This window comes from Portunus trituberculatus, chromosome 21, assembly GCF_017591435.1.
Source record: "Portunus trituberculatus isolate SZX2019 chromosome 21, ASM1759143v1, whole genome shotgun sequence".
NCBI classification, from domain to species: Eukaryota; Metazoa; Arthropoda; class Malacostraca; order Decapoda; family Portunidae; genus Portunus; species Portunus trituberculatus.
This window is the reverse complement of record NC_059275.1, coordinates 6,729,985-6,739,984: the sequence shown is the minus strand read 5'-3', so window position 1 is coordinate 6,739,984 and position 10,000 is coordinate 6,729,985. Positions and strand designations below refer to the sequence as shown.

The following is a 10,000-nucleotide window of genomic DNA, read 5'->3' as shown; positions in this document are numbered from 1 at the left end:
TAATGATATGAAAAACACTTGACAATCTGACTGCAAAAAGACTTTATCAACTGTTGAGTTTCACGGACTTTTAATGATAGGGAAAACTTTCTTGAGAACCTGCGTGACCGTCTCTGTGCCCTTTGAATATACTTGTCAGGGGAGAGCAAGGCGTTTCAGGATACACGGAAAGGAACACAATATTATATAAGTTATGGCTAAAGAATTTTCGTTTTCTTTCATGGTTGCGAGCTTAGGGTAGACTAGTGTATATTTCCCTCAGGCCATTATGTCTTACGAGTGTTGGTAGTGCAGTGTGTATCAGTTCTGCAGGGTACCCGAACCGGATGTGGATGCTCGCCCAACACTTCAGCATCATCCGCGCCTCCTACAGGATCCGAGCCGAACTACAGCAGGAGGTAGGAACCTAAAAAAACACATCGATAACAACAACAATGTCTATCCCTCAAAATTATATTACTTTTATACTAATATACCTAAATACTACTACAACTACTACTACTACTACTACTACTACTACTACTACTGATCTATCACTACTACTGCTACTACTACCACCACCACTGGTACTACAACTACTACTACTATTACCACTACTACTATTTATGTATAAGAAGTTCTGGCAAAATGTTAAAATAATGAATAGATAAAAACACCCATTGTAGGAGGCAGTCGCAAAAATGTTTACCCAAAATAAGAAAAAAATGTATTGAAATAATGACTAAATTCCTAATAATCCCCAAAACACTTCCCTGCATTGCCTTCCTTGTTGTCACTGTGCCCTCCCCTGCAGGCAAGAAGATTCCTGGAGAGGGCGAGGCATGGGAGGGGTCGCAATGTCACCTTCGTCGGGCTGCACATTCGCCGGGGTGATTACGTGAACTTTATAAAGGTAGAGTGGTATTGTGTGTCCGTGTGTCTGTGGCCCATTTTCTGAAACACTCCGCACCGCACCTTCACCATTTTCAAAGAGCTTTAGTTGAAGTGACACGGGTTTTTAAGTATGCTTCTGTTATTCTAGTGACATATTAACAAGTTTTCTGCATTACCAATAGGACAAACACTCTTTTGAAAGGGCTCTAATTGAAGTGATACGGGTTTTTAAGGATGATTTTATATTTTCTAGTGACATTTTAACAAGTTTTCTGCATTATCAACATGAAAAATTCTCTTTGGGACTCGGCTAATCGTTTCTGTAGTCTTTTAAAAAATGGTCGCGGTGAGAGAAGGAAGCGTTTCTGAATACGGCGCTGTCTCCGTGGCGCTGTGGCAGTGTTGTGTTACCTGGCATACGTGCGACTATAGATTCTGGTTTTCTGTTATTCTACGTTCCATTAGTCTTTTCTCTGTGTGAGTACTATTTTGCTTGTCGTTCGTTATATTTACAAGTAACGATTGTTTGTCTGCAATGCAATTATTACACTCTGGAGCTCCCTGTCTGCTTCTGTATTTCCATCTTCCTATGACTTGACTTCATTTAAGAGGCAGGTTTCAAGACATTTATCCTTTTCTTTTGGCTAACTCTTTCGGACCTGCAAGGGAACTGGTAAGTAAGTGGGCCGTTTTTTATCTCACTTAGCCAACTTTCCCGACTTACATAAGAAAAAATCCTCTTGTCGTGTTCAGAACTTCCACAACTGTAGTCTGCCGGGTCCTGAGTTCTACGAGGCTGCAATTAACCACTACCGCGCCTCCCTCGCCGATCCGCTCTTCGTGGTGACCTCTGACGACCTCCCCCACGCCCGCCACCACCTGCACCGCCACCCCGATGTCGTGTTCTCAGGTATACTTAGGGCAAGAGAAAACTACTCTCTCTCTCTCTCTCTCTCTCTCTCTCTCTCTCTCTCTCTCTCTCTCTCTCTCTCTCTCTCTCTCTCTCTCTCTCTCTCTCTCGTCAACTACTTTTATTTTAGTCTATTTTTTGTTGCATTTATCCCGAGTAAAGGCGACACAGAAGACTGAATGCTTGGTCTTGTTCTTTCACTCCTCACAGATCTCAGGACGGCGGAGGGGGACATGGCGCTCCTGGCAGCCTGCTCGCACTCCATCATGACCGTGGGCTCCTTTGGGTTCTGGTCCTCATTCCTAGCCGGTGGGCACGTCGTATATCCTCTTGTCAACGGGTGCTCTAAGACGCCCTTCATGCATCCAGATAGCTTGGGCTCAAGGGGCTTTGAAAACTGGCTTCCCTTGATGGTTGAAAGCCGTGGTAGTGATGGGTCTTAGCGTTCTCCTCACTCTACAATACTCTGTCCATTTTCCCGTCCATTACGCTTCCTTCGTTTAGAGTGGTGCTTCTCAGTAGCCTTTCTCTCCTTGTCAGTGATTCGTAATATGCAGGAGCTAAGTGACAGTCAAAAGGTTGAGATAATTAGCTTTATTAAAAAATCGCATAAGAATATAAACGCCGCCTACTCGACCAGGTGTGAGGGTTTGTGGAAGGCAGTATATGGCGACTGACTGCTTGAACCTCGCCATACCTTGCTTCCCTTCCTGCAAACACTGCTTCCCTCCCTTCCTTCATCACATACACTTACACACATGGTCAAGCTTTTTCAAGAAGCACTACAAACGCTACAAGAGACATCCAATATCCAAGGGAGACGTGAAGGCGTAAGAAGTGTGGGAGTAAGCGCCGCACACCACGCCCTACAGGAAGACTACGTCGGGTGTCTTGGAGCTTGTAGAATTAGAAGCTATATAGCACCAGGAGGGCGTGTTGTTGTCTTTAGGGTGACACCGGGACATCAATCGGTATAATAATAGTAATAATGATCACTGTCAATATGAATTAACTGTACAACAGAGGATTCTTCAACTTTCTCCTGTCATCCCTGTGGGCTGCCTGTTTATATCAGGCCATTCCAGATGATGTACCGCTCACTATACATGGAGCTAATGTACACTAATAAATAATCTCACGTTCGCTGTCTTTGTTTTTGAGACACATTTCACATCAGACACGATAGAGATACTTGAAGATACGAGTAATATGTCCAATATTTATGCACCACAGTGCCTGATTATTAAATATCCACGGATGCAGCTTTCTTCGTGACAAAAAATGGAATCATGACTCAGCAGTGACGCATCACTGCTGTGATGTACTGGCAGGTGTGTGAATGACTGTTCGAGTACCAGATTGGTGGGGGGAATCGAAGACTCGGTATAAATAACAAAGCGGTTACATCATTTGCTGCTATTTCTACATACTCGTAGAGAACATGTTGTTATCAATTATCGTGGCTAGACAAGTAATGAATGAATAAAATAAACAAATAGATACAGAAATACCGTAGGTTTAAAAAGAGAAGTATGAAATATCCATATCCATACGTAATTAACCAGATGATAGTTATTTGGTGCATTCCTTAATAGCTAATGACTGAGGCATCTTTGTTTGTTCCACAGCCTCTTCCAGTGTTTAGACTGGGCAGAAACTTCAAAAGAAAAATGTATGTTCTTTTTAATCCCTCTTCTTCTTATAGATGTGTATAAAGATTAAATGGATTATTTCTGGTTTCATATCGCATTGAAAGGAATAAATTTTATTTAAAGTAAAGGATGACATACTACTATACTATACAGACAAAGAGATAATTTATCTATATGTAGTGATTACAAAACTCTATGTTTGCTACTAATAACCGAGTCTTGTTTTGATTTTTTTTATCTCGGATCCTTAATGATAGCCATTGCACTCGCCTTGTTATTTATATTGAGTAACAAGAGTGACGTTTAGAAAGAAAGTGGACAACATACACGAGTTTGAAAGTAAAGGAGCAAAAGAGAAATATGAAAAAAATAGTGGAGCCTCCAGGAAGTGTCGGCAGCATTTACGATACCAAGGGATTCGCCGCCATTTCTGACGCCTCCGTGGTGGTGATCTCGCTCTGCCTTCCCTTCTGGACGAGTTTAGGACGCCCACAATGGAACACCTGCAAGGGCCCAATGGATAAGCAATGAGTGGTGCTCACTACTGGAAATAAATTAAGGTGAAGTGATGCAGTGGACAAGAATTGGTGCCATTGGTCTTCCTGTGTGACTTACCTTGAGGTCCTTCCTGAAGCAGATCGTGACGATGAACACAAAGACGCCGTGCAGGGAGTTGAGTATGTCGGCGGTCCATTCCCTAGTGAAGAACAAATACGCAGTGTGTGAGCTACAGAACAAATGGAGGGGATTCTGTATAATACAGGAACACTACAGCCCACGCTAGCCACATGGCAGGGCAGGATTCAGGCACCACTTACAGTATGCTGCAGTATTCGAAGAAGTACCACGCCACCACTTCCGTATGCCAGAGGATGCCCGTGAGTATGAAGAGCCTGACGTAGAGCCACGCGCTGCAGGCGTCATCAGGAGCACCGGCAGCAGCAATGGAAAGGTGCATCATAATGTAATTATTGATACATTTCCTGTCTTGTTTACTGTTGGTTGAATTTTGTAACATAATATTACTCTGAGCAATGTTAATCTTATTGTATTTCTTGCTGCCACTCTATTAATCACAACCAACTCTGGGTAGCACCCAAACACAGGTGTGAACGTAACTCATGACAGTAAAGTGACGGGTCTCACCTGAAGGTGCTGTGTTGGCTGGAGGAAGGACTGAAGGTAACCCGCCCACTCCTGCGACACATGAAGACCACGCATCCCAGGAAGAACAAGAAGTTGATGCAGATCACCACCATCATGGGGATGTACATGTAGGCCAACATCTCTCGCGTGTCTGAGGGCAAAGCGGCACCGTGAGCATTAACAAACACCTCCGCGACACTGAATCGGTCAGTGTTGCTTCTACATGCCACACTTGAGTGGCATTTACTGAATTTTTCCAGGGACACTTTACCTTTTCATTCAGTTATTACATAATAGACACGGAAGTGGTGATAGCAGGGTATCTTAAATTCATTAACAACGTCTGTCCCAAATCCCTCTCCTCTTTTCTTTGACAGTTAAATACCAAATAGTATAAAAAAATCAGCCAGGTAAAGATCTTTCTACATCAGGAAATGTTTGATATACCAAAGCGATATACTAAAGCTGTCATTCACTATGTGGAACTCCAGAACCCCCTAAATGAAGCAATTGTTTATGTTCGAAGCCACATTGTCGGCTCTCTTCCTAATACCACTTGCGAGGCTTACCTTGGAACCAGCAGTTCTCAAAGTGCGGCCTGACAGCATGAGAATCTACGGCGTCCAGCACTGCGCCCACCACCGCCACTGCCAACGGCACGCCCCAGGCATAGAGGGAGTACAGGCTGAACACCAATGGTTTCTCCCACTTGTCGCTTATCGGTGACCTGCATGACACAAACACAGAAGGGATCTGCTTAAGGCCATCCTGACAATTGTCTACAATAATCATGGAGTCACAAAGATGTTTATCTTTCCCCAAGCATCTTTGCATGTATACCTTGAGTCAACTCATCACATAGCAATGCTAAAGTTGTTTACTAAACATTTTTTCTCTTTTTCAAACTGAATGACTAAAGTATGAAATAAATTATACTTAAGAGCAAAAATATTGAAAGCTTACCTGAGTTTGACAAAGGTATGAAAACTGATGACATTCATCCAGAAATATGAAGCCAAGAAGCCGAAGTGAGCCAGCCGTGCTGAAATGAAAAACTGATAAGCACGGCAAGGCCTGAGAGTTGACGCTGGAGGGAACAATGGAAAATAACGTATGAATGATTTGCAAATTACCACGTAATGAACACCTTTATCACATTTTTTTGTTACCTACAGACAAGAAGGAAAACTGTCTAGTAAAGGTTATCACCTGCGAGTACGTTATTGTATAGATATTAAAAGACGTACACACCACTGGCTCCCACGCCTCTGCTCACCTGCCACCTCACAAGCCTGGGTGTTGCCTTGGACTATCGTGTGCTTGACAACGTTAAGACATGCGTAGGCGACGCCGAGTGCAATGACAAGCGAGATGATGGAGCGGCCCTCATTCAAACTTCGCAGCCTGGCCACGGAGACGTACACAATCAAAACGAGGATGAGACATGCGACTGAGATCCACTGCAGCACTGGCCTGAGCACCATGTGTCTCCACTCGCAGTACTCAGAGGTCACTTGGTTGGCACAAGACTGCAAGTTTTGAAAAGAACAATAATTTTCACGAGTGCCTGCCAGAGCATTCTATCATGAAAACCGTAAACCATGCACAATTGATTTAAGAAAATGTCATAGAATATAGTTGTAATTTACTGGAAGTTTATCCGAGAGCAACAGGAGCTTCATATGAGCCACCCCATCGGGCGTGTTCCTTACCATGGCCACCAGGGAGGGTGGATTGCCGATTTGTTCCACACAGTAGCTGTCAACGTTCACTTGTAATCCTCCATCCAAATCAATAATTCCTGAGGGTAGAATGGAGAAGTTGCGGAAAATCAAGACATCGGCACAGTGGCGTGGCGGCCCGTACAGCACAGTCATCGAGGCGTCAGGCAGCCATTCCTCCAAGGGATCCACAGGCCCACAATTGGACCTCGAAATCAGTGACATTCCCTCTGGACAACACTTACGCACACAACTAATATCTGAGCAAAATCTCATCTCATCTTTCAACTCCAAAAAAGGATCCGGAAAGCAGAATTTTGCAAACAAAGTTCTAAACTGTTCTGTTGACTGTTCTTCCGGATTCTGAGGATTCTTGTTGGTGATGCAAAAGTTGTCAACTTCCTGAAAGATTGGCATCGTGTCAGGTGGTTTCCAGAAGAGACTGATATTACCATCATCTTGCTTCACGAGTTCCGCGTTCTCCCAGTCGATGACTGTCGTCTGCGGCTTTGTGATCCCTTCGCACTGAGGTTCCTTTCTTATGAACACCTCCTCCACCACATTCTGCTCTATGTACTCTTTCACCACAACCTCTATCTGACCAAGTTCTGGCTTCTTGTCCTTAGTAATCTTCATGTTGTCAATCGTCGACTCAGAGCACCAACTGAGTCCAGGCCTGGCAGAGGAGCCTTCCACGGCGGCCACTGCCACCATCACCAAACCCGCCAGACTTATCAGTCTCTGCATTTTGTCTGACACCAACTCTTGATGCAGTTGGAAGATTCCTCACACACCCCTGTAATAACATAATTAACTTGAGAAAAAGAAAAAAAGACTAAGAAGAGAAAAAATCAATACTTTGAAAAATATTGTAAAAAAAAATAAAACAGCCATATTAAGTAATATAGAAAATTAACTATAAATTCTCTCTCTCTCTCTCTCTCTCTCTCTCTCTCTCTCTCTCTCTCTCTCTCTCTCTCTCTCTCTCTCTCTCAATGAAGCTTCGAAATTACTTGGTTACAAGGCCATGAAAACACTATCTTTCACTTCCAGCACATATCATCCAAATGCAATTTCCTGTATACCTATTCATACAACCTTACCTTTTCAGCGTTAATATATACCCTGAGGAACATTAACATCATCAAATTTTTCCTTTTGTGAACGATATATAACTAGAGAATGGGAGTCACCTGGCATCGTGTGTTGGAACACCACGGGCACCTCATTCTGACCCGAGCGTCACGAAGCACTGTCAAAGTGATTGTGTCCTGTTGTCTCTTTCTTTGTGTAGAGTTTCCTGCCTTTGAAACTTTCGTGGTTCATCGTTAACACCCAATGAAGAGAGAGTGTGTCCTTTACGTTACAAGGGAGAAGAACAACGCAGGAGAAATGAAGGGCTAAGAGGGAGATCACAACAGATGGCTCTCTTCAAACCCTCTAAAAAAAGGTTAGTAGTCACTTTTGTGTTTGATGATAAGAGATGTCTAGAAAACCAGATGTTTCACAGAGGTTCTCTGTCAGTGAGGAAGCTAGGCGGGACTTACTGAATTTGCCAATGTTATTGTAAGGAGTTTGTGTGGAGGGCATTGTAACCACCGCTGCCGGCATCACCGCTCCTCGTCTCGCACAGCCGAGCGTTTGTTGATATATCGGACCTTTGACTGCTGACGACACTGTATTTTGCTACTTCATGTGAAGGAATGTACGCGATTTCATTTAACTTAATACTACCGTCATTGAAAAAATTTTACTTAATATTTTGTTTGCTGCCAATAGTATTCTTTGAAATAACCAGGTATGCTCCGGCGCTCTTAGTAAGCTGTAACGACCTATAGTAGGCAAAGGATGAATGGCTGAAATGAAAATTAGTTGTCTTGTGACTTCATTCCTTTAGGAAATGAGTAACGGTACAATAACATATACGGTAGATTGCAGCAATAAGGAAAACGAGTCAACAACCATCTGGTTTTGTATTTACTGTTTATCGCTCCGAACTGTCATTACTTCCCTACATCGAGCGTCAGACAAGAACAATGATGGAAACAGTACGAGTAACATTACCAGTAGTGCAAACTTGCTAGCAGAAATATATATTGCACGGATTCTCAACCTTTCCTCTTATATTGATACTCCCTACTCTTCCTTGCACCCTTTTTGTTCCCGCGAGTATCCCCTCTCATGTGATCTCCCTGACATCTTGTATTCCTTACTTTACCCGAATATTCTCCCGTCTCATCTTTTTTCTATCTCCCATACTTCTCTTTTCACTTCTTCGCTGCCTCTCCAACGCCCCATTGTCTTTCTCCCGTGACCTCTTCACTCATTGCCATCCCTTTCCCTGCCCCTGAGGCCTCGACACATCAGCATTTTTCCTTGTAATTCCATCTCATCTTGTCCTTGACTCGCGCATGAAACTTAGATAACGGAATATTGTTTGTTGTCTGACAAGAAGAGATCCGTTGTTCTGGTTCTGTTTGGAGAGGGTCTTGTGATTAATTGGCCGTATAATAGGCTACATTTGCTTTCAAGGCCCAAGTGTTCGTTTGCTTTATTGTCTCACAGTTAGTTCATTGCTTTCTATAAGTCTATTCAGTGTTAGAGGTATTGGTGTAGTGGTTCATTGCCTTGAGTAGAGTTTCGAGTTCCATTTTAATATGTAGTGAAGAGGATACAGTGGGGAAAGGAGGGAACGGAGAGGCATTTCACCAAAAAAATGAAAATAAATCAGGGGGTCAAAATAATTCACTAATCAGAATCAGGAATAAAGAAAAGGAAATTCAAAAATCTTGCCTTCCTTTTTCCTTTTCAACCTTACTTTCCTTCTTCATTCCTTCCTTCTTACTTTTTCCTCCTTCCTCCCTCCGTTCATCCATTCGCCCACCCTATTAACTATTCCTTCATTTGTTTCTTTACATCACCTTTGCTCAAACTATCCCTCCATACTGACTCGCTATTCCCTAGCCTCCTTGACCACAGATCCTCTCCGCCACTCCTACCCTTTCTCGATCCTTGCTATTCATATACGTTGTCGCCTCACTCATTTCTTTTCTTACTTCTCTCCTCGAATCTTTGTGTTTACAGTGTTGGTATCCTTAACCTTTTCATTACTGGGACACATTTTTACCTTGAGATTTATGTATGATTAGGCCATTCTATTTACATTAGGAAGGGTCTATGGACTTCATAAGATTAGTGGCCACAGTCTTTACTATTTTAATCCCTCACATGAGTTTCTAAAGCTGTATGAAACCACCAAATAGTAAACGGAATAGATATGGAAACGCGTAATGGTACTGAAGGGGTTAAAAGAAAGTAGATCAATAGTCACCGCAGCTAGAGCAACCTTGGTTTCCCAGAGGGTTAAATGTTGCAAGCAGAATGATTCGTTTGATTGTCTGTGCCTTATGGCGCCATTCCAAGGTTATTCAAATGTGTGTGTGTGTGTGTGTGTGTGTGTGTGTGTGTGTGTGTGTGTGTGTGTGTGTGTGTGTGTGTGTGTGTGTGTGTGTGTGTGTGTGTGTGTGTGTGTGTGTGTGTGTGTGTGTGATCGCGTGTGCGTATTTTTTTATCTGATATAACTAATAATTTCCACATTGTTCTGTTGTTGCTGCTTCTTTTCAATGTTATTGCAGCGGTTAGCCTTGTACAAGTAGCGTTGATGATAGTAGGGGACACCGAGTCTAGTTACAATTTTT

The 10,000-nt window shown here is 43.0% G+C and overlaps 2 protein-coding genes across 4 annotated transcripts in view; one reads left to right on the top strand and one right to left on the bottom strand.

Moving 5' to 3' along the window:
- LOC123506921 (galactoside alpha-(1,2)-fucosyltransferase 2-like) overlaps positions 1-2,923 on the top strand; it is a 16,281-nt gene extending 13,358 nt beyond the window's left edge. For both annotated transcript variants that reach the window (XM_045259343.1, XM_045259342.1), the window contains exons 7-10: positions 313-398; positions 794-892; positions 1,627-1,783; positions 1,994-2,923. In XM_045259343.1, the coding sequence (XP_045115278.1) occupies positions 313-398; positions 794-892; positions 1,627-1,783; positions 1,994-2,226 (575 nt within the window). In that variant the 3' untranslated portion in view covers positions 2,227-2,923. The remainder of the gene's footprint in view (positions 1-312; positions 399-793; positions 893-1,626; positions 1,784-1,993) is intronic.
- LOC123506918 (probable G-protein coupled receptor Mth-like 4) overlaps positions 2,363-10,000 on the bottom strand; it is a 13,751-nt gene continuing 6,113 nt past the window's right edge. Inside the window, exons 2-9 of one of the 2 annotated variants that reach the window (XM_045259335.1) lie at positions 6,294-7,098; positions 5,858-6,110; positions 5,545-5,623; positions 5,151-5,308; positions 4,582-4,732; positions 4,254-4,430; positions 4,051-4,132; positions 2,363-3,938 (exon numbers count right to left, since the gene is read on the bottom strand). In XM_045259335.1, coding sequence (XP_045115270.1) covers positions 3,837-3,938; positions 4,051-4,132; positions 4,254-4,430; positions 4,582-4,732; positions 5,151-5,308; positions 5,545-5,623; positions 5,858-6,110; positions 6,294-7,049 — 1,758 coding nt within the window. In that variant the 5' untranslated portion in view covers positions 7,050-7,098 and the 3' untranslated portion in view covers positions 2,363-3,836. The remainder of the gene's footprint in view (positions 3,939-4,050; positions 4,133-4,253; positions 4,431-4,581; positions 4,733-5,150; positions 5,309-5,544; positions 5,624-5,857; positions 6,111-6,293; positions 7,099-10,000) is intronic. The other variant, XM_045259336.1, reaches the window with a different exon arrangement.